The sequence below is a fragment of the Thalassophryne amazonica genome, chromosome 19, assembly GCF_902500255.1.
Source record: "Thalassophryne amazonica chromosome 19, fThaAma1.1, whole genome shotgun sequence".
Lineage (NCBI taxonomy): Eukaryota > Metazoa > Chordata > Actinopteri > Batrachoidiformes > Batrachoididae > Thalassophryne > Thalassophryne amazonica.
In genome coordinates, this window is record NC_047121.1 from 68,470,637 (window position 1) to 68,492,820 (window position 22,184).

General features: G+C 41.5%; 2 protein-coding genes and 1 pseudogene across 4 annotated transcripts; 1 reads left to right on the plus strand and 2 right to left on the minus strand.

The window, feature by feature from the left end:
- The window catches only part of LOC117531954, a 30,064-nt pseudogene extending 27,259 nt beyond the window's left edge, over nucleotides 1-2,805 (minus strand).
- Nucleotides 2,806-8,522: 5,717 nt separating this feature from the next.
- LOC117532284 (protein-L-isoaspartate(D-aspartate) O-methyltransferase-like) lies at nucleotides 8,523-18,249 on the minus strand. 3 transcript variants are annotated; one of them, XM_034195602.1, is made up of 9 exons: nucleotides 18,178-18,249; nucleotides 15,219-15,357; nucleotides 13,888-13,992; nucleotides 13,724-13,755; nucleotides 13,543-13,647; nucleotides 13,118-13,238; nucleotides 9,229-9,314; nucleotides 8,966-9,135; nucleotides 8,523-8,757 (listed from the first exon to the last, which is right to left on the minus strand). In XM_034195602.1, exons 2-9 carry the CDS (start codon nucleotides 15,334-15,336, stop codon nucleotides 8,721-8,723), a joined length of 774 nt encoding a protein of 257 aa, XP_034051493.1. In that variant the 5' UTR covers nucleotides 15,337-15,357; nucleotides 18,178-18,249; the 3' UTR covers nucleotides 8,523-8,720. The 3 variants fall into 3 exon arrangements, with proteins under 3 accessions (XP_034051493.1, XP_034051492.1, XP_034051494.1); XM_034195601.1 differs by having other exon boundaries at nucleotides 15,219-15,354; nucleotides 18,178-18,231; XM_034195603.1 differs by having other exon boundaries at nucleotides 8,523-8,793; nucleotides 15,219-15,354; nucleotides 18,178-18,231.
- A 97-nt stretch (nucleotides 18,250-18,346) lies between these two features.
- ccdc32 (coiled-coil domain containing 32) lies at nucleotides 18,347-21,520 on the plus strand. The gene is made up of 4 exons (XM_034195604.1): nucleotides 18,347-18,470; nucleotides 18,964-19,220; nucleotides 20,458-20,611; nucleotides 20,781-21,520. The coding sequence occupies exons 2-4, from the start codon at nucleotides 18,977-18,979 to the stop codon at nucleotides 20,968-20,970; spliced, it is 588 nt and encodes a 195-aa protein (XP_034051495.1). The 5' UTR covers nucleotides 18,347-18,470; nucleotides 18,964-18,976; the 3' UTR covers nucleotides 20,971-21,520.
- Nucleotides 21,521-22,184: the final 664 nt, after the last annotated feature.

Consider the following 22,184-nt stretch of genomic DNA (forward strand, 5'->3'; position numbering starts at 1 on the left):
ATAGATTTTTATTATTGTCTGGTTCATGTATTTCCTCAACATATTTTGTTGAGCTTTCCATTATTGTACAATGTCTAAGTTTTTTTCTGCTTGTATTCCAATTAAGTGTACCTCTGTGATGTTTATAGCTGGTGATTATATCTGTTTGTATACTTAAGGGTGGAATTTCTTTCTCCCAGGCTACTTTTTATGTTCTCCTAGTCATTATTAATATATTCTAAGGCTAGATGTTTCTGTGTAGGCTCTCAGTTGTCCAGGTGGGTTTCCATAGTAGAGAAGCTTGAATCTTCGACTGGACTGGGTTGCTTGACGCCAGGACGTTTCGCTTCAAATCGTAGAAGCTTCCTCAGCTAAAATTCTTGCTCTGGTGGTCTGACTTCTGTCTTGACTCTTGTAGAGAAGAATAATCAAGAAGTCACAAAAGCTGGAGTTTTAAACCTAACCAGACCCCTCCTACCGAGAGGCAGACTGCTATAGGCTGGTGACTAAACAACAGCTCTAATTAGCACCTATTGTGCTCTAGTTAGCACCCTCCTAATGACAGGGCAACTGTCCCTCTCCTGATGGCTCTCTTGGCGACTCTGCTGATGATGTGAATGACTCATTACCATGAACAAAAGACTGAAACTGCTTTGACCTGAGTACCCCATTGTAAACAGGGGATAAAGCGTGTATCAGACCCCCTCCCCGGTTAAGGCTGGGTTTCAAACGTTTTACAAAGAATGCCTCCTTGACCCCTCTCTCAAACCATTTCTTCTCTCTGGCTAATATTTTAACTTCCTTGTCCTCAGACGTGTGGTTAGTGTCTTTAAGGTGGAGATGAACTGCAGACTGAGGTCCACTGGCGCCCTCTCTGCGGTGCTGGTATAGCCTTTTGTGTAAAGGTTGCTTAGTCTCACCTCTGTAGTGTTCATTACAGTTTTCCTGACATCTGATAGAATACACTACATTGCTCTGTTTGTAACTAGGGATCATGTCCTTAGGGTGAACTAATTTCTGTCTCAAGGTGTTAACCGGTTTAAAGTAAACTGGGATTTTGTGCTGTCTGAAGATCCTCTGTAGTTTTTCCTCTACTCCTGCTAAATAAGGGAGAGACACTCTTCTTCTTGTCTCCGTCTCGTGTCTATCTGGTCTCTTTGTTCTCTGGGACTTCTGCACTTTGTCCAGGGACCATCGTGGGTACCCACATACTGTGAGGGCTTTCCGTACAAGTTGTTGTTCTTTAGCCCTTCCCTCTGCAGTTGTGGGCACCTGTAGGGCTCTGTGTTGAAGAGTCCTGATCACCCCGAGCTTGTGTTCAAGGGGGTGGTTTGAGCCAAAGAGCAGATATTGGTCAGTGTGAGTTGGTTTTCTGTAAACCCCTGTCTGGAGCTGCCTGTTCTCTCCAATCGTAACATCACAGTCCAAGAAGGCTAAATGGTTGTTTCTGGCATCCTCACGTGTGAACTTGATATTGGCGTCCACCGAGTTGATGTGTTCTGTAAAGTCCTCAACTTCCTGTTGCTTGATTTTAACCCATGTGTCATCGACATATCTGAACCAGTGACTGGGAGAGATGCCCGTGAACGACGTCAAGGCTGTCTTCTCCACTCGCTCCATGTACAGACTGGCCACAATGGGGGATACCGGAGACCCCATTGCACAGCCATGAATCTGCCTGTAGTAATTCCCCCTAAACAGGAAATACATGGTGTTAAGACAGATCTCCAAGAGCTGGCAGATGTGGTCTGGTGTGAGTTTGGTCCTTTCAAGTAGAGACACATCCTCCAGCAGTCTCTGCCTCACAGCTGAGACGGCCTCAGCGGTGGGGATGCAGGTGAACAACGAAGTCACATCAAAAGACACAATTGTTTCATCTGCCTCCAGCTGCAGGTCCTAAGTTATAAAAAAAATATAACTAGCAACTGAACTACTAATATAATAAAATCCTTATTAAACATCATTTTTCATATACTTAAGATCCTTCTTAAAAGCTTGTTTTTAAGTAGTAGTTTTGTATTCTGCTTAAGAAAACCTAATTCTACTCATCCATTAATTTTCTAAACCTGCTTATTCTAGATCAGGGTTACAGGGGGTTGTCACCTATTCAAGCAGTAAATTCTGATCAGTTTATCCTAATTATATGTCTTTTTAATATGAAGACATATTATATGACAGCATTTAGTATGTTAACAGTATAACAGTATGTTATAGTGTTCACAAACTTTGCCAAAGCCTATGTCCATAAAACCACCAATTGGGTTGATGCTGCCAAATTAACACTTTTATGGGGGCACATATGTCACAGATATAGGGTAATGTTAATTTATCTAACAAATATACATTATTTCTGTTATTTTGTCCTACTTTTATTCTAACTCATTGAGGTTCTCCCCTAACACAGGTGAATTGCTCAAGAAATGTCACCGGAGACGGTACCTTCTTAGAAAGCTGCAATCATTCAATGTAAACAAGGTCATTCTCACTATATTTTATTATGCATTCATTGAAAATGTAATCACCTCCTCTTTCACTTGCTGGTTCCACTCCATCACCCTGCAAGACAGAAATCGTCTGATGGATGTGGCCAAGGTTTGCTCTAAAATCATTGGGAAACCTGTTTGGTCTCTCACCTCATTATGTGATCAACTGACTGTAAAAACTGCTCTCAAAATATTACATGACTCCACCCATGTGCTTTCTTATGATTTAGAGTGGCTCCCTTGAGGACGCAGACTTCGTTGTCCAGGCTGTCGGACTCAGAGGAGGACAACCTTTATCCCCAGGGCTGTCCAGCAACTTAACCCTGAACTTTAACCCCCTCATGGTTTGAAACAGATGTTTGAAGCACATTTTAATAGCACTTTATCATCCAGCACTTACAACCTTTCTAGCTGTTGAATGTGGTTGCATGGTCTGTGTATTGCTGATGGTTGTGTATTGTGTGTACGTTATTTATTTCAAATCAAATCAATTTTATTTATATAGCGCCAAATCACAACAAACAGTTGCCCCAAGGCGCCTTATATTGTAAGGCAAGGCCATACAATAATTACGGAAAAACCCCAACAGTCAAACGACCCCCTGTGAGCAAGCACTTGGCAACAGTGGGAAGGAAAAACTCCCTTTTAACAGGAAGAAACCTCCAGCAGAACCAGGCTCAGGGAGGGGCAGTCTTCTGCTGGGACTGGTTGGGGCTGAGCGAGAGAACCAGGAAAAAGACATGCTGTGGAGGGGAGCAGAGATCGATCACTAATGATTAAATGCAGAGTGGTGCATACAGAGCAAAAAGAGAAAGAAACAGTCAGTGCATCATGGGAACCCCCCAGCAGTGTAAGTCTATAGCAGCATAACTAAGAGATGGTTCAGGGTCACCTGATCCAGCCCTAACTATAAGCTTTAGCAAAAAGGAAAGTTTTAAGCCTAATCTTAAAAGTAGAGAGGGTGTCTGTCTCCCTGATCTGAATTGGGAGCTGGTTCCACAGGAGAGGAGCCTGAAAGCTGAAGGCTATGAGGTCCCTAAGATAAGATGGGACCTGATTATTCAAAACCTTATAAGTAAGAAGAAGAATTTTAAATTCTATTCTAGAATTAACAGGAAGCCAATGAAGAGAGGCCAATATGGGTGAGATATGCTCTCTCCTTCTAGTCCCCGTCAGTACTCTAGCTGCAGCATTTTGAATTAACTGAAGGCTTTTCAGGGAACTTTTAGGACAACCTGATAATAATGAATTACAATAGTCCAGCCTAGATGAAATAAATGCATGAATTAGTTTTTCAGCATCACTCTGAGACAAGACCTTTCTAATTTTAGAGATATTGCGCAAATGCAAAAAAGCAGTCCTACATATTTGTTTAATATGCGCATTGAATGACATATCCTGATCAAAAATGACTCCAAGATTTCTCACAGTATTACTAGAGGTCAGGGTAATGCCATCCAGAGTAAGGATCTGGTTAGACACCATGTTTCTAAGATTTGTGGGGCCAAGTACAATAACTTCAGTTTTATCTGAGTTTAAAAGCAGGAAATTAGAGGTCATCCATGTCTTTATGTCTGTAAGACAATCCTGCAGTTTAGCTAATTGGTGTGTGTCCTCTGGCTTCATGGATAGGTAAAGCTGGGTATCATCTGCGTAACAATGAAAATTTAAGCAATGCTGTCTAATAATACTGCCTAAGGGAAGCATGTATAAAGTGAATAAAATTGGTCCTAGCACAGAACCTTGTGGAACTCCATAATTAACCTTAGCCTGTGAAGAAGATTCCCCATTTACATGAACAAATTGTAATCTATTAGACAAATATGATTCAAACCACCACAGCGCAGTACCTTTAATACCTATGGCATGCTCTAATCTCTGTAATAAAATTTTATGGTCAACAGTATCAAAAGCAGCACTGAGGTCTAACAGAACAAGCACAGAGATGAGTCCACTGTCCGAGGCCATAAGAAGATCATTTGTAACCTTCACTAATGCTGTTTCTGTACTATGATGAATTCTAAAACCTGACTGAAACTCTTCAAATAGACCATTCCTCTGCAGATGATCAGTTAGCTGTTTTACAACTACCCTTTCAAGAATTTTTGAGAGAAAAGGAAGGTTGGAGATTGGCCTATAATTAGCTAAGATACCTGGGTCAAGTGATGGCTTTTTAAGTAATGGTTTAATTACTGCCACCTTAAAAGCCTGTGGTACATAGCCAACTAATAGATTGATCATATTTAAGATCGAAGCATTAATGAAAGGTAGGGCTTCCTTGAGCAGCCTGGTAGGAATGGGGTCTAATAGACATGTTGATGGTTTGGAGGAAGTAACTAATGAAAATAACTCAGACAGAACAATCGGAGAGAAAGAGTCTAACCAAATACCGGCATCACTGAAAGCAGTCAAAGATAACGATACGTCTTTGGGATGGTTATGAGTAATTTTTTCTCTAATAGTTAAAATTTTATTAGCAAAGAAAGTCATGAAGTCATTACTAGTTAAAGTTAAAGGAATACTCAGCTCAATAGAGCTCTGACTCTTTGTCAGCCTGGCTACAGTGCTGAAAAGAAACCTGGGGTTGTTCTTATTTTCTTCAATTAGTGATGAGTAGTAAGATGTCAGCACTAACCCATGTGCTGACATGAACCATGACTTGGTTCATTTTCAAACAGTACAAATTGTGTATAAAGCAAACAATTTACTTCCAGCAAATATTAAAAATATGTTTTTTAACAGATCAGGGGATTACAGTCTGAGGGGGAAATTTAATTTAAAGCATCAGTGGGCACGAACAACATTAAAAGGTTTCTGTATTTCTGTCTGTGGGGTGAGGATGTGGAACAGATTGGGAGTGGGGCTCAAGCAATGTCCAAGCATGAACCAGTTCAAACAGCGGTACAAAAATATGTTTTTTTCTGGGTATAGGGAGGAGGAAGAGTAATGAGGGTTAGGGTGTTTTTGTTTTTTGCTTCGGCTTGTAAATATATAGTATTTTGTATGTAAGTAGGTATGTGTAGGTGTATATTTATGTTTGTGTATATATATGTGTATATATGTGTATGTATGTTGATGTGTGTATGTATATATATATGTGTATGTGTATGTATATGTATATATATATATATTGATATCGGTTTAGGTGTGTAGGAAGTGAAGATCTTCTAAATTAGTGAGATGCCATTTCCTCTCCAACTTACGGGTTATCTGCTTTAAGCTGCGAGTTTGTGAGTTATACCACAGAGTCAGGCACTTCTGATTTAAAGCTCTCTTTTTCAGAGGAGCTACAGCATCCAAAGTTGTCTTCAATGAGGATGTAAAACTATTGACGAGATACTCTATCTCACTTACAGAGTTTAGGTAGCTACTCTGCACTGTGTTGGTATATGGCATTAGAGAACATAAAGAAGGAATCATATCCTTAAACCTAGTTACAGCGCTTTCTGAAAGACTTCTAGTGTAATGAAACTTATTCCCCCACTGCTGGGTAGTCCATCAGAGTAAATGTAAATGTTATTAAGAAATGATCAGACAGAAGGGGGTTTTCAGGGAATACTGTTAAGTCTTCAATTTCCATACCATAAGTCATAACAAGATCTAAGATATGATTAAAGTGGTGGGTGGACTCATTTACATTTTGAGCAAAGCCAACTGAGTCTAATAATAGATTAAATGCAGTGTTGAGGCTGTCATTCTCAGCATCTGTGTAGATGTTAAAATCGCCCACTATAATTATCTTATCTGAGCACTAAGTCAGACAAAAGGTCTGAAAATTCACAGAGAAAATCACAGTAACAACCAGGTGGACGATAGATAATAACAAATAAAACTGGTTTTTGGGACTTGCAATTTGGATGGACAAGACTAAGAGTTAAGCTTTCAAATGAATTAAAGCTCTGTCTGGGTTTTTGATTAATTAATAAGCTGGAATGGAAGATTGCTGCTAATCCTCTGCCCCGGCCCGTGCTACGAGCATTCTGACGGTTAGTGTGACTCGGGGGTGTTGACTCATTTAAACTAACATATTCATCCTGCTGTAACCAGGTTTCTGTAAGGCAGAATAAATCAATATGTTGATCAATTATTATATAATTTACTAACAGGGACTTAGAAGAAAGAGACCTAATGTTTAATAGACCACATTTAACTGTTTTAGTCTGTGGTGCAGTTGAAGGTGCTATATTATTTTTTCTTTTTGAATTTTTATGCTTAAATAGATTTTTACTGGTTGTTGGTGGTCTGGGAGCAGGCACCGTCTCTACGGGGATGGGGTAATGAGGGGATGGCAGGGGGAGAGAAGCTGCAGAGAGGTGTGTAAGACTACAACTCCGCTTCCTGGTCCCAACCCTGGATAGTCACGGTTTGGAGGATTTAAGAAAATTGGCCAGATTTCTAGAAATGAGAGCTGCTCCATCCAAAGTGGGATGGATGCCGTCTCTCCTAACAAGACCAGGTTTTCCCCAGAAGCTTTGCCAATTATCTATGAAGCCCACCTCATTTTTTGGACACCACTCAGACAGCCAGCAATTCAAGGAGAACATGCGGCTAAACATGTCACTCCCGGTCCGATTGGGGAGGGGCCCAGAGAAACTAGAGTCGGACATTGTTTTTGCAAAGTTACACACCGATTCAATGTTAATTTTAGTGACCTCCGATTGGCGTAATCGGGTGTCATTACTGCTGACGTGAATTACAATCTTACCAAATTTACGCTTAGCCTTAGCCAGCAGTTTCAAATTTCCTTCAATGTCGCCTGCTCTGGCCCCCGGAAGACAATTGACTATGGTTGCTGGTGTCGCTAACTTCACATTTCTCAAAACAGAGTCGCCAATAACCAGAGTTTGATCCTCGGCGGGTGTGTCGTCGAGTGTGGAAAAACGGTTAGAAATGTGAACGGGTTGGCGGTGTACATGGGGCTTCTGTTTAGAACTACGCTTCTTCCTCAGTCACCCAGTCGGCCTGCTTTCCCGGCTGCTCGGGATCTGCTGGAAGGGAACTAACGGCGGCTAAGCTACCTTGGTCCGCACCGACTACAGGGGCCTGGCTAGCTGTAGAATTTTCCACGGTGCGGAGCCGAGTCTCCAATTCGCCCAGCCTGGCCTCCAAAGCTACGAATAAGCTACACTTATTACAAGTACCATTACTGCTAAAGGAGGCCGAGGAATAACTAAACATTTCACACCCAGAGCAGAAAAGTGCAGGAGAGACAGGAGAAGCCTCCATGCTAAACCGGCTAAGAGCTAGTAGCTACGCTAAGCTAGCAGATTCCTAAAAACACATAAAGTGAATAATGTGTAAATAATTTAGAGGTGATTCAGCAGAGGGAGTGCTTTAGTTAAGGCACGTGAAGATTACACTGTGAAACAAATCGTTATCTAGGTAACTAGATCAATCTAACTGCGCAGATTAAACAGCTAACAGATACAGCAAAACACCGCTGTGCTGCGGAACAGGAAGTGATACAATACCGCAGTGAGAGCCAACCACCAGTAGAGGCTTTATTTTTTTAAAGTCTTCCAAGCTACTCTCGTGCCTTTTTAATTTGCCCCCCGGGGATAAATAAAGTGATTTGATTGATTGATATGCATTTTAATGTGTTGCGGAGATCCATTTAACCAATAAACTTTCTTATTGTCGTTTTTTCTGAGCTGGTTGTTTAGTCAAATAATAACATATTTTATAGATTGTTGCAGATAAGAGTCAATAGACAACAATATACGAAACGTATCAATTTATTGGCTTTTATTAATGAATCTGGTATTATGTACATATTTTCAAATAGTTGCATGATTTCAAAATATTAGATGCGTTAAACCATTAGTGATTGATCAACACCCATCCAACCCCCAAAAACCCCAATACAGGTTAATAATCTCAATCAGGATTGGATGTATCCAACACAAAAGCAAATAGCAGTTCTTAGCAGAAAATAGGATCATTTGATAGTTATTATTAAAATTACTTGGCTTGTAATGAGGTTTGTCTTTGTGTATGAATGGATTCAATACACACAAATTTTACTGCGGCTTGTGCAATATTGTGAACCACACTGTTGTATCTTTTTTTTCTCTCTCCTCCCTGTCATCATAGCTTATCTGACAGCGAGGACTCTTGGACGAAGGTCATCAGGAGACGGTCCAGCGGCGATCACCGTTTGAACTCAGGAAGACAATCAGGTCACCAAACTGCCCCTTGGTTGTTGCTAGGAGACCGCGCAGCATGGCAGGTGGCTGAGATGAATCTCTGAGGGAAGTGCTACGGGCCCCCGAAGCTGCAGCACCAGCGCCACCTCCTGCAGGGGCAACCACACTGCAGTCAGAGCTCACCTCTGGAGGAACAAAAAAAAAAAAAAGAAAAAGAAGAGCAGCATGGATGTCATCAGCCCAAAGTGACAACGTGTATGTGGATGTAGGTTTGTCAGAAAAAATAAGGAATGGGGACAACATCCCCCCCCCCCACTTTATTTATTTATTTTTGTTTGTCTGTTTTTGGTTAAATACCCGGGCCACTGACGCCTCTTGTCCGTCAGGGGTACGTAGATGACTCCCATCAAAGCTTTCTTGAGGAAGGTGCCATCACTCTGCCGATCGTACTGCTGTAAGACTTGATTTCCGCCATCGGGGCCCACCGGGAGAATCAAACGCCCGCCCGGCTTCAGCTGCTCCAAGAGCTTACACAAAGGCAGAAAACAGGAAATCCATATCAGCGGGATCGTCCAGTCAGCAAGCTGTGACCCAGGGCGTGACAGCCGTGCATAGCTTACAGCTTTAGGAACAGTAGCAGCAGCTGCACCAACATGAATGGCATCATAGGGAGCGCCGTCAGGGTAGCCCAGCCGTCCATCACCCGCTGTCGACACATGCACATATTAAATTTTGCAGTGAGGCTGGCACAGTGTTTATTAGCACAAATGCAATACAGAAGCCGTTCTCAACGCTGGGGTCGACTTTGAAACATGAAAAGCTTCTGAGGTCCACCAAAAACATTAATCACAATATTTTCAAGGGCGGCACTAGGTCACTTCAGCAAAGAGACCAATCCAAAGGCGAGAATTCGTACTTCCGTGACTGGCCGCTCGATGATAACACGCTCGGGCTATATGCCGTTTTACTGAAATCAGCTGTTTTTTTATTGTCTCTGACTTGTTTCTAACGGCCAGCTGCCAACTATCATTGCCTGGAAGGATGAGATTTATACGCCAAGCTGACCTAAAATGAACCATTGTACATTAAACTGACTTTACTGACGAGTCTGACCCGTTTGAAAAGTGACCAAATTACATGTATTTGTATCGAGTTCGGCAATGTTTTCACCGAAAAACTCCACCTCTCGAGGTTAAATGCCCGGATGACCGATTTTGAGAATTGATTGAAACACCTAATCTAGTACAGTGGTCCCTCATTTATCGCAGGAGTTATGTTCTAAAAATAACCCGCGATAAGCGAAATCCGCAAAGTAGTCAGCACTATTTTTGCAATTATTATAAATGTTTTAAGGCTGTAAAACCCCTCACTGCACACTTTATACACTTTTCTCAAACAGGCATTAACATTTTCTCACTTTTCTCTCCTGTGTAAACAGTCTCTTTTTTCTTCTGGGCGAGAAGATTATAAACAGACACACGCAGAACTCTCCCTTCGCTCACTGCCTCCGGCGGTATGCATGCAGGACCCGCAAAGAATCCAAGTCCTCTCTCGGTGGCCACGGAGCTCTGCGGCTGCAGTCAACATCCGCATCAAAACAGCAAGCGGAATCTCTGGACCTGTTGCCAGATTTGGCGCACCTCCACACAGCAGACAGGAGGGCGGTGTGAGTGGCCCGCTGCTGCATTTACCAAGTCCGCAGACTCAGTAAGCGCATCGGAGGCAGTGAGAGCAATCGCGGTGATGCCGACCGGTGCTGTGACCGGCCCGCCTGATAAGGACGCAGAACACAATGCGCTGTTAAAAAAAAAAAAAAAAATCATGGAAAATTGCACAAAAAAATCCGCAAAACTGCGAGGCCGCGAAAGGTGAACCGCGTTATAGCGAGGGACCACTGTATATACTAAAAGACAGCTGCATGTGTGTGTATGTCCCTCTCCTGACCAAACAGCACCTCAGAATTGAGCCAAACGTGGCACCCTAACAGCTCTCTGGATTCCAGGATAGGTGGGAGGTGATAGCAGTGTTGGTGAAGATGAAGTTTTCATTTCTCTGAAGTTTTCATGTCTCTGAATCAAACCCGCCCTGGGTCAGGTAATCAGTTTGTGCTAAACTAAGTCAGATCAATGAAAAATATTTAAAATAATTTAAAAGTGCAGGACCAACAGACTGAAAAACTTCTATGTCCCCCAGGCCGTCAGACTGTATAACGCCTCACTCGGGGGGGGGGGGGGGTATTAGTATTTATATTTGTGAATCGGACCGTCGTGGTGAAGAGAGAGCTGAGTAGGGGGGCAAAGCTCTCGATTTACCGATCGATCTACGTTCCGATCCTCACCTATGGTCATGAGATTTGGCTCATGACCGAAAGAACGAGATCGCGAGTACAAGCGGCCGAGATGAGTTTCCTCCGCAGGGTGGCTGGGCGCTCCCTTAGAGATAGGGTGAGGAGCTCGGTCACTCGGGAGGAGCTCAGAGTTGAGCCGCTGCTCCTCCACGTCGAAAGGAGTCAGTTGAGGTGGCTCAGGCATCTTTTCCGGATGCCCCCTGGACGCCTCGCTGGAGAGGTGTTCCGGGCACATCCCACTGGGAGGAGGCCCCGGGGAAGACCCAGGACACGCTGGAGGGATTACATCTCTCAGCTGGCTTGGGAACGCCTTGGGGTTCCTCCGGAGGAGGTGTGTGTGGATCGGGAGGTCTGGGCGGCTTTGCTTCAGCTGCTGCCCCCGCGACCCGACTCCGGATAAAGCGGAAGAAAATGGATGGATGGATGGATGTTATTTTACTTTCACTTTTGATACAGTGCATGCTTCTTACCCTGTGTGCTGCTACAACCCCTGGCAAAAATGATGGAATCACCGGCCTCAGAGGATGTTCATTCAGTTGTTTAATTTTGTAGAAAAAAAGCAGATCACAGACATGACACAAAACTAAAGTCATTTCAAATGGTAACTTTCTGGCTTTAAGAAACACTATAAGAAATCAAGAAAAAAAGATTGTGGCAGTCAGTAAAGGTTACTTTTTTAGACCAAGCCGAGGAAAAAATATGGAATCACTCAATTCTGAGGAAAAAATTATGAATCACCCTGTAAATTTTCATCCCCCAAATTAACACCTGCATCAAATCAGATCTGCTCATTGACATTGACCCTATGCCATGACATTGACCCTATGTGTCTTTTTGCAAGGAATGTTTTTGCAGTTTTTTCTCTATGGCAAGATGCATTATCATCTTGAAAAATGATTTCATCATCCCCAAACATCCTTTCAATTGTCCAAAATATCAACATAAACTTGTGCATTTATTGATGATGTAATGACAGCCATCTCCCCAGTGCCTTTACCTGACATGCAGCCCCATATCATCAATGACTGTGGAAATTTACATGTTCTCTTCAGGCAGTCATCTGTATAAATCTCATTGGAAAGGCACCAAACAAAAGTTCCAGCATCATCACCTTGCCCAATGCAGATTCGAGATTCATCACTGAATATGACTTTCATCCAGTCATCCACAGTCCACGATTGCTTTTCCTTAGCCCATTGTAACCTTGTTTTTTTCTGTTTAGGTGTTAATGATGCATTTCGTTTAGCTTTTCTGTATGTAAATCCCATTTCCTTTAGGTGGTTTCTTACAGTTCAGTCACAGACGTTGACTCCAGTTTCCTCCCATTCGTTCCTCATTTGTTTTGTTGTACATTTTTCGATTTTTGAGACATATTGCTTTAAGTTTTCTGTCTTGACGCTTTGATGTCTTCCTTGGTCTACCAGTATGTTTGCCTTTAACAACCTTCCCATGTTGTTTGTATTTGGTCCAGAGTTTAGACACAGCTGACTGTGAACAACCAACATCTTTTGCAACATTGCGTGATGATTTACCCTCTTTTAAGAGTTTGATAATCCTCTCCTTTGTTTCATTTGACATCTCTCGTGTTGGAGCCATGATTCATGTCAGTCCACTTGGTGTAACAGCTCTCCAAGGTGTGTTCACTCCTTTTTAGATGCAGACTAACGAGCAGATCTGATATGATGCAGGTGTTAGTTTTGGGGATGAAAATTTACAGGGTGATTCCATAATTTTTTCCTCAGAATTGAGTGATTCCATATTTTTTTCCTCTGCTTGGTCTAAAAAAGTAACCGTTACTGACTGCCACAATCTTTTTTCTTGATTTCTTATAGTGTTTCTTAAAGCCAGAAAGTTGCCATTTGAAATTACTTTAGTTTTGTGTCATGTCTGTGATCTGCTTTTTTTCTACAAAATTAAACAACTGAATGAACATCCTCCGAGGCCGGTGATGCCATACTTTTTGCCAGGGGTTGTATACGATGTTGCTGGAACCTCAAATTCCCTGAGAGAGTCTTCCCAAGGGATGAATAAAGTTCAGTCTAATCTAATACAATCTAAATCTCCTTACGTTATTGATTCTAACAGGTAAAACACGATGCAACCTGTGAGCGTAAACTAATGAAGTGCAAATGTGGACACCACTCAAAAAGCAGATTACTCACCTACAAGGTTGATACGTCCAGAGGAAAGCAGCTCTGGGTCGTCAGACTGCACGTTTTTTATTGCTGCCTGAACCAGTTCTTCAATGTGTTCGATGCCGACTACTCGCCCGCCGGCCCCGGTCTACATACAACAGAAACATGAAACTTCTGGTTATATCAAGGACCACCAGCAAACAACAAATAATAAAATAAAAATGTAGGGGCAACTCCTTTCCTACAGAACAGACAGATATGTGGGTTAGGGGTTCAGGCCAGGCAGCATTCACCATATTAGTTCCTTGATGGGGCTTACGTCCCATCCTGACAGAGTCACTGGCTGTCATCTGCTCAGTATCCAAGGGAAAAACACCGGCCTGATGGGCCTCAGGGTTTGCTCAGGACCTACTTCTTCTAATCATAAGACTCAATAGGTTTTCAGAACTTACCATCCTCGCAAAGCAGGCAGTGAGATAGCCGCTCCCCGAACCCACATCCAGTGCCGATGCCCCTTCGGTCAGCTTGTCGCTGAGCAGCTCCAGAGCGTGGGCATGCTGTAAAGTGAACAGCATCATCACACATACTGTTTAATTCATCTACTCCCATCTCAGCACCGTCTATCATAGTTACCATGTGTGGAGCACTGATGGTTGCTCTGTAGCCTGTAATAATAAGACAGCACACATCTGTCACTTTTACTGCACAGGCAGGCTAAACAGAAAAAAGGTCATTGCACAAAAATATAATGTGTTTAAAAGATGTTAAAACACAATATGTATGTTTTGATTGGGTACCTATGGACTGAGGAGAGTCTGCATAAGGATAGTCTCTAGAATAAAGGCCTCGGTCTGTCGCCAGCATGGCATCAAACACTCTGTCACTGCGGATCACTCCGTGATCTTATGGGGACACACACACACACACACACACACACACACACACTACAAATTAGTCTAATGTGCATGTTTGTTTGTTTGTTTGTTTTTTACCTCCACCAAGGTGGCGAGGTTTTCACCAACATTTGTCTGTCTGTCTGTTAGCAGGATAACTCAAAAATAAAGGAACAGATTTCATTGACATTTGATGAGCAGATGGATCATATTCCAGGAAATAAATGATTCGGTTTTGGAGTTGACGTGGAATATATTCTAGAACTGAGATCCAGAAGAATGTTTGGCACATAGCAACATTTAACTCAAAAAGTAATAATGTGAATAATAAGTGAATAATCTCTTCACCTGTCTGAATAAGAAGGAGTTGGCCCGCCTGCAGGTTGTGCAAAATTCTGCTGCGCGCCTGCTTACCCGCACCTGCAGGAGGGACCATATTACTCCTATTCTTAATACTTTGCATTGGCTGCCTGTCTCCTACAGGATTCATTACAAAATCCTGGTATTGACTTTTAGAGCTCTGCATGGACAGGCACCGGAGTACATCAGGGACCTGATCCAGCCTTATGCTTCCTCCAGAAGCCTCAGGTCGTCCAATCAGAACCTGTTGATGGTTCCTCGGACCCGTTTTAAAACTCGCGGGGACAGATCTTTTAAAGCGGTGGAGCCTAGCCTCTGGAATGAGCTTCCCTGTGCCCTTCGTTCTCTGGATTGTATAGATACTTTTAGAAGGCAACTAAAGACACATTTCTTTAAGTTAGCTTTTTAGCCTAATATTGTATTTTATTGTTTTTGTATGTTATTTTTAGATTATTTTTGTATGCCATGTGCAGCGCTTTGTGACCCTGGTCTGTGAAAGGCGCTTTATAAATAAAGCTTACTTACTTACTTACTTAATAAGAGGATGTTGATAAAATTTGCTGAGCAGATGGATAATGTCCACCTGCTCTGCTTATTATGTGTAGGTTTATAGATATAGTTTTTGATGCCTGCTTTCTGAACACTGCACAAGTTACAACGCAATCAGAAGTACGGTTGACTGTAAACTTCAGCAAAATAAGGTAGTAATAACTGACTATATGCAATAGGGAAAATCCACAGACTGTACAACCTCTAGCATGGACATAGTATGAAAGCACAAAAGGTCATACTGAAAGTATTTTCTACGTTGAGGTAATGAATCCAGAAAAAATTCATGTGCCACATGGTTCAAGTCTCTGACATGAGGCCATTACCCCTTAGCCTGCCGACGAGTTCTGGATGCGTTTTTCCGCTGGACATCCACGCCATGGTCCGGGACAGCAACACACCCATAGGGACTGCCACTATCGCCAGGCGCAACGCAGCTCGCATCTCCTACTGTGGGTCTCCCTGTTGTAACATGGTACATATATATGATGCATATACACAGTGGATGTATGGTACACACAGCCTGCTATACACTTGTGGTTTAGAGGTGCTACAGGCCAGGACACCAGTGATGTGAAGTGCTGCTAAATGGACTAGTACTTCGCAGTATACTTCTTTGTCTGTCGGCTGTTCCCGTTAGGGGTCGCCACAGCAGATCAATCGTTTCCATCTCACCCTGTCCTCTGTATCTTCCTCTGTCACACCAACCACCTGCATGTCCTCTCTCAGCCCATCCATGAACCTCCTCTTTGGTCTCCCTCTTCTCCTCCTGCCTGGTGGCTCCATCCTCAGCATCCTTCTCCCTATATACCCTGGGTCCCTCCTCTGCACATGTCCCAACCATCTCAATCTCGCCTCTCTGACTTTGTCTCCAAACCGTCCCACCTGAGCTGTCCCTCTGATATGTTCATTCCTAATCTTGTCCATTCTTGTCACTCCCAAAGAGAATCTCAACATCTTCAGCTCTGCCATCTCCAGCTCTGCCTCCTGTCTTTTTGTTAGTGCCACCATCTGTAAACCATACAACATAGCTGGTCTCACTACTGTTTTGTAAACTTTCCCCTTCACTCTTGCTGATATTCTTCGGTCACAAATCACTCCTGCCACCTTTCTCCACCCACTCCACCCTGCCTGCACTCTCTTCTTCACCTCTCTACCGCACTCTCCATTACTTTGAACAGTTGACCCCAAATATTTAAACTTATCTTCTTTGACCACTTCTACTCCTTGTAACTGCACTATTCCACTGGGCTCCCTCTCATTCACACACATGTACTCAATCTTGCTTCTACTGACTTTCATTCCCCTTCTCTCCAAAGCATATCTCCACTTCTCCAGACTAGACTCAACTTGCTCTCTACTCTCAATACAGATCACAATGTCATCTGCAAACATCATAGTCCATGGGGACTCCTGTCTGATCTCATCCGTCAACCTGTCCATCACCAATGCAAAGAAGAAAGGACTCAGAGCTGATGCTTGGTGTAATCCCACCTCCACCTTGAATGAGTCAGTCATTCCGACTGTGCATCTCACCGCTGTAACACTATTCTTGTACATGTCCTGCACTACCCTAACATACTTCTCTGCCACTCCAGACTTCCTCATACAATACCACAACTCTTCTCTTGGCACCCTATCATAAGCTTTTTCTAAGTCCACAAACACACAATGTAACTCTTTCTGTCCTTCTCTGTACTTTTCCAACAGTATTCTCAGAGCAAACATTGCATCTGTAGTGCTCTTTCTCGGCATGAAACCATATTGCTGCTCACAGATCTTCACCTGTTTTCTAAGCCTAGCTTCTACTACTCTTTCCCATAACTTCATGCTGTGGCTGATCAGCTTTATGCCTCTGTAGTTACTGCAGCTCTGCACATCACCAAGCCTCTGTTGACATAAAAAGAATGTGGTTTTGAAACCATCCTGTGATGACATCATTTTTATGTAGAAATAAGTATCCCAAATTGTTTATAATACGGAGAAAATCTCAAACTGGATCCGACCTCCAAAATGGCCTTTATCGGGGCCCATAAAGGTCAGGAAGAAAGGATTAATTCAGACGGAAAAAAATGGATTCATCAGATCCTGATGTCATGTACCTGTGAGCCAAAAAATATTTGGCTAAACCATAATAATAATAATAATATTATATATATATATATATATATATATATATATATATATATAGTAAGTCCCTTCGGCTAGTAAGTCCCTTCGGCTGCTCCCTTGTTTGCACTTGGGGTCACCACAGCAAATCCAAGGTGGATCTGCATGTTGAATTGGCACAAGTTTTACGCCGGATGCCCTTCCTGATGCAACTCCACATTACATGGAGAAATGTGGCAGGGGTGGGATTTGAACCCGGAACCTTCTGAACTGAAACCAAGCATATTAACCACTTGGCCACCACCCCTAAAGTAATATATATATATATATATATATATATATATATATATATATATATATATATATATATATATATATATATATATATATATAAGATGTCTGAATTTCGGTTTGCATTTATGAAGATCCACATAAGTTAAACGTAGCAGACACTGAATATTTGGAATATTTGTTTTAGCAAGTTTTCAGGGTCTCATGAATATAATCTCTTATTAATGTGATGAAAAGCATAAAAAGTTGCATTTTGCTAGTATAATCTTCATTTGCAATTGTCATGTGGTTTCTATATGTTGTTTAGACTGCAGCGACTCTCTGGCATGCAAGGGATTATGGGATATCTCAATAGGGCGAATAGGGTTTATTGATTACCAGCTACGGAAAGCAACACTCGGCCACGGAGTCTTGCCCAAAACTATTTTCCATATGGCATTGTTCAAGTTCCCAGACTTTTTATGAATTTCAAATAAATTCAATTCTGTTTGCCAACCTTGGGATACTGCAGGAAACAATGACACTGTGATTATAGTTGTCTATTTGGGCGGAAGGGAGGGGGGCAGCCTGAAGCCCAGGGCCCCAGTTACATGAACGCAGCCCTGCACTTTAAAAAAAACTGGCTATGATCTCATCTTAAAAACAGATGAGACAGACTGGGTAACTGTCAAACGTTGTAAACTCTGAACATCTGAGCTGCATTCGTCTAAGAAGTATGTTCACATAAAACTGCCTGATAGATGATGCAGCTGCAAACGTGCTCTCGCATTCTACACCTAAAATATAACAAACACTCATATTATAGCACACAGACGCTAATGTTAATCTGCTAAATCAGTCAAATGTGCCACATTAATTAAATAACACCAGAGCATGTTTATTTACCTTGGTGTCTCGGGATCCAGCAGTTACGAGTACACGTTTCCTACTGTGACCACGTCTCTTGACCAATGAGAAGCCGACTTTCCACAGCTCCGACGCACATAACCAATCATCGTAAATAGGTTTTGACAGGCAGTTACAAGGTCCAATCGAAAAACCCAAAACAAGGAAGTGAGCGGTTCCCTGTTAAAGCTTGAGGAACATGGGCACAGTTAGCTAGTTAGGATAACGCTAAACGTTTAAAATACGTATATATCAAAGTAAATTACACCTAACGTATCGCTATTTGCAAACAGGTAAGATATGATTTATTTTTGTACACAATGACAGTTGCGTAATGTTTGGAAGTAGTTGTATCAGACTGTTGCATAGCTGTTTGTAGCTGACTTATTATTTCCATAAATCATCACATTAGTATCTTTAGCTATTAAAAAAATAAATCAGATCACGTTTTCATTAAAGGTGTAGTCCCTTGTTGCTTTTTTTAACCCTATGTCAATAAAAGGATTTTGTTTTGCATAATTATAATTTTATTCCCTCACATTAAAATATATAATTCACAATCTTATATCGCCAGTGTGATTAAAAATTTGCCTCATCTGGGAAGAATTCAGGATTTTGAACTACATGGGTCAAAATACAGTGACAACACGCCCTGTCACATTTTCTGGGAGGACAAAAGAGACTTATTGCGACCCTCAAACTGCAAATTCGATTAACATTGTCCGCTCACAGTCTAACAATAGTAATGTCAGCCTGCAACAAGCAGATATTTGTCTGCCCACTCAGGGAGTTCAACAGAATGACTGATGAATTTGGGAGTCAGGAGGTCCGCTCCAGTGGTGAACTGTGGACTGAAATCTGCTGCAACTTGCCAGAGGTAAAAGGCCAGACCACTCCAGAAAACCATGACTTTAGAGACTCCTTCCAACCAGCGGCACAAGTCGGTCTGCAGGCAAACGGAAAGTTGCATGAGACAACTACTAGTCCCCCCAGTACCAAATGGGAACCAATGGAGGATTCTGAGATCTACATTGCCAGTTTAGGTATGAACTTCCTCCCTGATTTTAACTTTGTATGAAGAGATTCCACATCCTAGGGCACTGTGAGTATGTAAAATCTGCATCCTTTTTATGTTCTTTTTTTTTTTTTTTTTGATTGTTTTGTTGTTTTTTTTAATAGAGTTAAATTTACCACTGACGCTCTGTCATCTACACAAGAACATGTACGGTTTCTTAAGAGAAAAATTTACTGGGTGAACTGATTAATATATTTTTGGACAATACTTTGTTGGCAGTGTTCTGAGTTTTCATGTTGCACAGACACATCCTGATACCCACATCAGCTGGCATCAGAATCTGATAGAGATGTTCTGCCACCACATATGCTGACCATATAAATGTGTGTGTGCACTGATTTTAAAGTCGCCACATAACAGTGTCGCTAAACAAACCTGAAAACTATAACTTATTTGTGCTCAAACAGGCAAATATCATTAAAATATTTTTGCCCGATCCTTTTCTTCGGTAATATGATAATTCTAAAGTTCTTTTTTTTTTTTTGCACAGAATTATGATATCTATACATATTTAGGCAATGAGTCACCATCAGTTTGTTTATAGCTTCCAGAGACCCATATGGACGGAGCGTTTGAAAATTTAAAGTAACGCACGTGATGTATACGTATGTGCTTTTGACATACAAAACCGCTCTGTTGCTTATAATTAGTTCATTGTGGCCATGTCATTCTGATGATTATACTCAGCTGATGTTCCTGAAATAAAAACTACATAGATTTTGTTTGTTGCAATTTATCATAACGTATGTACTGAAATTAGGTTTTTTTGTCAATTACTCTTAAAAACCACCAGATAGGCTTATTGTTACTATAGAAATTGATTATAAACCTGGGGTCAAGGAACATTTTGAGCCAAATTTCAAGTCTCTAGTTGCAACAGTTCTCAAGATATGAAAATTTCGGTGATATTTTCAGCAATTTTTGAACCCGATACCTTCATTGGCTCCTTTCATATGGGTTTTTTGGAAAAAAGCTGACCCAAAAAGTATGCTGTTATGGTTTATTCCCTGTATATTTCCATATTCCATGCAAACATTTATAGATTACCAGAATTTTTGAAATGACACCCCTTCCTACTCGCGTGTCTCTGTGCAGGGAAAAAAAACCCTGGATTTAAGGTTTTAAAGCAACTTAATAAAACAATATTTATTTAGCATATCTTAGAAGTGTCCTGGTCTTGCAACAAATGACATATGTTGTTGCAGAGAACCGTCTGAAGAAACTGAAAGGCCAGTCCAGTGACGTGACTTCCAGGGAGATGTTGCGTTCGTTGTCGCAAGCCAAGAAAGAATGCTGGGACAGATTCCTGCATGATGCACAAACGTCTGAGCTCTTCCAAGGCACTGACATGGACGAGAGGTAGGTTTGGACTCAGATATGATGTAAACCATCAACAGAGTGGAGGAGTAATGCATTCATCTTGTACATGTTTTATTTTCTAAAATCAGGTATGCAAGAATGTGGTCTGTTGTCATAAAATCAGCAGGTGTGCTTCGTCATGATAACCCTACATTTATATGTGCCACAGTGCTCTTGAACACTTCAAGAGATGGTTGATTCCTGAGAAGGTGGCCATCAGTGCAGAGGAGCTGGAATATCTCCTGAGACCACCTCAGAAGAGCAATCCGGGTGGACCAGAGCAGTCACAGAGCGAGGAGCAAATGGAGGAAGAAACAGACAACAGAGAGGAAGATGACATGCACAGCCCAGAGAAATGACTCTTACAAATATTAATACAGACACAGAAGCAAACTTGGAGCACATTCAGTGCTCATTTCAAGCCGTATTATGTCATTGTAAGTTTTTGGCCAAAGCTTTTGTCACCAGCGGCTACAGAAGTAATTACAGGCCGTTATTATCTTGTGTGTCCTCAGTAACTGAGCATTGAGTACTTATCTCATAATACATGTTTTGTTCCCACTGTTCATATTTTCAGCCTCACAAAGCATATAAATATATAATAAAAGTGCTGAAATGAGACACATTTGTCCTCTTATAGCAGAAAAACCAGCTCATCTGTGTAATGACTTCTTTCTATAACAGGAATGGTTTCTCAGACTTAATGAAGGACCACATGCAATATCAGGTTAATTAGTCTTGCATTATCTTATTGTAATTTGCTTTTTTAAAAACCCTGAAGTCTAGAGTAGGGATGCTGATGATGTGTTCTATATTCCATTAACTGTTGTCATGTTTGTTTTAAACAGAGTTGTAGCGCATGTGAATGAAAAGTGAAGGCAGCTCTATTAAACATCTCTATAAATTGAAGCAGGTGTACTGCAGTTTCTCTGAGCTACAGTAAAAGCATTCAACGTGCATAATGTCGATCTGCATGAGCTGATGTTTTAAAGAGAGCATGCAGAAAAATGTGTGTGTGTGTGTAACGTATGGCCAACAGGATGAGTTACAGCCTTTTTTTTAAACATACCAAAAAAAAAAGGAAAAGGGTCTACAAGGCTTCTTTCACCTTTGCTTTAAACATGTAGTCCCTTTCAATTTTTTTATATTTGTCTTTAATAGTATTTTCTTTAGCAGCATTATGATTTTGTTTGTAATTAATTTGTGTTGTCAGGAAGTAATTTAGGATTTTGACCTGTGCAGGATAAAATGGAGCAATAACACACAACAGACTGAGAAACTGCTCTTCAAGGGAATGTTGAATGACTGAGTTGAATATACGTGTGTGTTTTGGGGTGGAGGCAGGGAAGATATACAGTGCATCCAGAAAGTATTCACAGCGCTTCACTTTTTCAACATTTTATATTACAGCCTTATCCCAAAGTGGATGAAATTCATTTTTCCCCTCAAAATTCTACACACAATACCCCATAATGACCATGCGAAAAAACTTTTTTTTCCAAATTTATTAAAAATAAAAAACTAAGGAATCACATGCACATAAGTATTCACAGCCTTTGCCATGAAGCTCAAA

Bases quoted from the DNA above. Each gene is read 5' to 3' on its own strand.
- ccdc32 (XM_034195604.1), top strand. From the start codon at position 18,977: ATGACTGATGAATTTGGGAGTCAGGAGGTCCGCTCCAGTGGTGAACTG. The intron at 19,221-20,457 runs GTATGAACTTCC...ATGTTGTTGCAG, and splicing joins GATCTACATTGCCAGTTTAG to AGAACCGTCTGAAGAAACTG. The intron at 20,612-20,780 runs GTAGGTTTGGAC...TATGTGCCACAG, and splicing joins GGCACTGACATGGACGAGAG to TGCTCTTGAACACTTCAAGA.
- LOC117532284 (XM_034195602.1), bottom strand. From the start codon at position 15,336: ATGCGAGCTGCGTTGCGCCTGGCGATAGTGGCAGTCCCTATGGGTGTG. The intron at 13,993-15,218 runs GTAATGGCCTCA...TGTCCCCATAAG, and splicing joins ACTCGTCGGCAGGCTAAGGG to ATCACGGAGTGATCCGCAGT. The intron at 9,315-13,117 runs GTGAGTAATCTG...ATGTGTCGACAG, and splicing joins TGGACGTATCAACCTTGTAG to CGGGTGATGGACGGCTGGGC.